Source organism: Austrofundulus limnaeus, unplaced genomic scaffold, assembly GCF_001266775.1.
Source record: "Austrofundulus limnaeus strain Quisiro unplaced genomic scaffold, Austrofundulus_limnaeus-1.0 Scaffold928, whole genome shotgun sequence".
NCBI classification, from domain to species: Eukaryota; Metazoa; Chordata; class Actinopteri; order Cyprinodontiformes; family Rivulidae; genus Austrofundulus; species Austrofundulus limnaeus.
The window spans coordinates 31,884-36,503 of NW_013953330.1; the positions used below are offsets into that span (position 1 = coordinate 31,884).

Below are 4,620 nucleotides of genomic sequence, written 5' to 3' on the forward strand. Positions count from 1 at the left end.
CATGATGCAGACCCAATCTAAAGGTGTAGAACACGATGCAGACCCAATCTAAATGTGTAGAACACGATGCAGACCCAATCTAAAGGTGGAGAACACGATGCAGACCCAATCTAAAGGTTCACAACATGATGCAGACCCAATCTAAAGGTGCATAACGTGATGCAGACCCAATCTAAATGTGCATAACGTGATGCAGACCCAATCTAAATGTGCATAACGTGATGCAGACCCAATCTAAATGTGCATAACGTGATGCAGACCCAATCTAAATGTGCAGAACACGATGCAGACCCAATCTAAATGTGCAGAACACGATGCAGACCCAATCTAAATGTGCAGAACACGATGCAGACCCAATCTAAAGGTGCAGAACATGATGCAGACCCAAGTCGCAGGATGAGAACTTTGTCTCGTGTCATTTTTCTCGTGAATTCGGTGCAAGCAAACACAGATGTGCTATTCGACAAAAACCAGCTGGTTTCACCAACCTCCGGTGACCTCACACATGGGTGTGATGGGAGAATCGTCGGGCGGGACGCCACCGAGGGGCTCGGGTTCAACTGAAGCGTTGCCAGGGATCCGCAGCACCAGAGCAAACAGACGTTGGTCCCAGCGAAAGGGCTCCTTGGTCAGCTCACTGCCCGGCAGCGGGGTGGTCAGGGGCAGGTGGAGCTGGACAAGAAAGAAAACTTCAGTCAGTCATCAGGGCTTTTTAACAGGCAGCTAAAATAATGACAAGTTTAATGAAGTGCTTAAATTAGCCCGTTTATGGAAATAAGTCATATTTACACTTATTTGTTTTTCCAGTGGACCATTTTACCTCCATATTATACACTGATGTTTCAGTCTTAAAGTAATCAATATTATCAATATTAAAGATCACAGAAGTATTCCAGTTTATCATCACTTGTAAAAGAGTAATGGTTTTAAATTTAAGAACGCAGGCGGCCAATTGCTGAAGAGTCCCACACCTACTTTTTACTTCTCTGCTGCATAAATAAAATAAATCTCAAAATAGTTCTGCAATAGCTACAAAAATGCATTACATTACTTTTTATTTTTTGGCATCAAATGTTCATTCTGAGTGGTCAGATCCTAATACACTGACATTTGTACTCTGTAAATGTACTCTGAATAGAAAGGAAATTTGCACATTTTTTTGAAAAATTGGCAAAATGCTCCACATATACTGGCTTGTCAATTTTTTTCTATTATAGGAATTATTTTTGATTATTAAATATCAAATTTATGGGGCAAATTCTTACCAAGTTCAAAGTTTCAGAGTGTTACGGCAAAACAATTTTTTGTGAAGGTGTAAAAATCTGCATTTTTTGCACTTTTTTGAACAGTGATTTTTGACCATTTTTGCTTTTTTGAGGTCCAATTTCTCAGAATCTAAGTGATTGAGTTTTCTGAAAAGAATTGGGCATTTTGTACTATTGAATGTCAATCAGCATAAAGATTTTTTGGTTTGTGGATGTCATACTTACTGAGATATGATGGTGTGAAAATGGCTTTGGCTGATTTGCTCATAATTTTCATTTGGTGGGATTTTCTCTTATTTGCCATTTTTGGGACTCAATACTTTCAAAAGTGATTTAAACAATGGGGTAAATACTTCTGTTTTTTGTTAATTATATGCTTTTCAGTCAGCAAAGTAATTTTCTTGGATTTTAGAGGATTATATCCATTGTTTTATCCTCCATGAAAATAGCCCTTCAGACTGTCAAACTGAGGCACAGTTGGTCACGAGTAAAATGACCGCCGTTTGAAAAGTACATGCCTGATTTTGAAAAACAAAAAGTGCAATGGATTTTGTTTTTTATTCTCTAACAAATAAATTTTATTAATTGCAATAATAATAGTTAAAATGTCTGTTTGGGATACCTAATATTACTGTTGTTAAAACAGGAAAGTAGGGTTGGGCATAATCGTATCGTGTGCAATTAATCGTCAGAAAAACATTAAATCGATTCATTTTTGGCACCCGACTATTAATACGATTAATGCCACCAGGCAGACTAACAGCTTGGTGCTCCTCTCTGCTTCAAATACGACCAACATTTAAAAAAGTTGTGTAATTTTTTTATCTATCAACAAAGTTTGATGTATAGCCTGAAGTCTGTAATTTTGACACAATTTGGAACAGATTTTTACGAAGCGCCAATTTTCTCCCTATAAATTGGTCATGTGACTAGGATACAAGGGTGTTTAGGGACTCCGGGGGGTTAATCATCAAATTAATCATTATCGGCTAAATGCCATAATTAATCGTGGTTACGTTTTTTGCCAATACTGCCCAACCCTGCATGAAAGGGATGCAAAAGAGGTGCATCAAACCTGCACAAAACAGCCTTCAATCCAAACAGCTCTTTTTTTGTATTTTAGATATCATCATCATCATCATCATCAGTCTCATGACCTGAGGGAAGTGCAATTCATCAGCAACCTCCACCTGGACCAACCCTCAGCAAAACAGTTGGACACAGAAAGGGATCCCTGTCCATCTACACCAGGGGGTGTCCAAAGTGTGGCCCCTGAACTGATTTTGTGTGGCCCCTGGCACAAGTGTAGATGGAGACTTTCTATGTTTAATTAGGGCAAAATTATCACAAAGTAAAATAATCTTCCAATTAAAAATATTGGTAACATCTCCAAGTTAGCCTGGTCAAAACCAGACCCTGTCGTTCAGTCTGCTTCGTACGAGGGTCTGGACTCACTGCTATAGAGAAGTGATTCTTACTGGAGGCATGGCCTCTGTTGAAGCATGTGTGTGTTGCTATGAAGGAGGCCAAGCTAAGAAGCTAACCAGAAATCGCGTGCGATGTAAACAACCCTAATGAGAGGAGAGAAGTACCGAGCTGAACGAGACGGCTGTAAATGAGAGCTGCTGTTTTGTCAGACAAATTTAATTTAATCTGGAAGCCTTATCAACACGGACTGGCTTCATTCTCTTCCTCCACTGCCGTTTGCTAAAATAACTAGCAGACACTGCGCAGAAAATCAACTTTCTGTTCTCTGATTGGCCCGGCTAAAAATCTGCCAGCAAAATCCTTGTCTATGGGAGAAGTCCCAGACGGAGCAGTGAAGGGAAACTAGAATTGAGCGGAGCTGCGTAGGAAGGCAAGGGCCAGGCTAACGCCAATTATTTGTCTTTAAATAACCAGGCTGTTAGCTTTTTCCACATCTCTTCTACTCAAAAGCTGATTTTGCTGCACTTCAATTTGCTTTTAATTAACTTATTAAATTTGTCTGAATACAGAAAGCATTTTCAACAAAAGAGTGACCTAAATCCTGATTTTATTGATCAGAATTAACTAAATTGGGTTATTTTTTCTCAATTAAAACTAAACTAATTTTACTAGTTACTAGGTTTTACTAACTAAAACCTAGAAAATTGCTAAATTTCTTTCAAAAAGGGAAACCTGCAAACACTTTTAAACTTCTGGATYTAGATTAATTTACATCCATTTCCAGCAATAAAACTGATTCCTTTATTTGTTTAATTAAAGTATTCAATGCTTAGTTTATTGTTGAGCAGGTAAAGGAAAAATATTTTTGGCCCTCAAGTCCTTCTGACTTTTTTTGGCCCACATGAYATAAATGTTTATAGACACCCCTGATCTATGCTGTGGATGAGTATGAACCCTTTGAGCACCAGCTTTTCCCTGAAGAATCACATTTGACAGCRTTCCCTTGGCTCTCACCACGTGGACAAACTACTTCAACTACTACTTAATCTGCATTAGAAAAAAGTGATAATCCCCAACGACAACATGGACTCTGTTGGATCTCAGCATYTGAAGTGTGGGAGGACCAGCAGCAGGTAGCAGTAGGAGGTTAGTTAAAAACTTGGAATTATCACAAATGTTAGYTAAACTGCAAAACTAACACTAAAAATTGTTGTGATTTGTAATAAACAGTGTATCCACATCTGGTCTGTTTTAATTTTATTTAAGAAGTTGGGTCATTTTTATTTTTTTTAAAAGCTCKTTCGAAAACTAACCTCGTCCTGAACGCCGCTGCTGCCCGTCAACTTGTTGCCATCACTGATTGCAATGATGATTGCAGGTTCAAGGAAAAAAGGATTTCTTCCCTGCAAAGAGAAAAAAAACATTCATGATTACAAGAATCGAAAAGGCCTTCACTGCAAAAACTGTCCATCTAACCAAGTTTTAAAATCTTATATCAGCCAAAAAGTCTTTTTGATCTTGTTTTGAGACTGATTTACTAAACAAGAACTGATTGTGTAAGAATAATCATCTTGTTTTCAGAATGTGTAAGATTATTTGTCTTGTTAGTCTGAAAATTTGACTCAAATTAAGTCAAAATATCTGCCAGTGGAGTAAGAAAATTTTACTTGGTAAGATTCTGGAAAGAAAAAATTGAGTCAAATCAAGTATTTCAAGAATCTTACCAAGTAAAATTTTCTTAATCCACTGGCAGATATTTTTTCTTAATTAGAGTCAAATTTTCAGACTAACAAGACAAATAATCTTACACATTCTGAAAACAAGATGATTATTCTTACACAATCAGTTCTTGTTTAGTAAATCAGTCTCAAAACAAGATCAAAAAGACTTTTTGGCTGATATAAGATTTTAAAACTTGGTTAGATGG

General features: G+C 37.4%; 1 protein-coding gene across 2 annotated transcripts in view; it reads right to left on the bottom strand.

Annotated features, from left to right (window-relative positions):
- Positions 1 to 4,620, bottom strand: part of LOC106533356 (integrator complex subunit 6) — a gene marked incomplete at its 3' end in the record, with an annotated part of 25,425 nt that overhangs the window by 4,718 nt on the left and 16,087 nt on the right. For both annotated transcript variants that reach the window (XM_014029623.1, XM_014029622.1), the window contains 2 exon segments: positions 489 to 672; positions 4,007 to 4,096. In XM_014029623.1, the coding sequence (XP_013885077.1) occupies positions 489 to 672; positions 4,007 to 4,096 (274 nt within the window).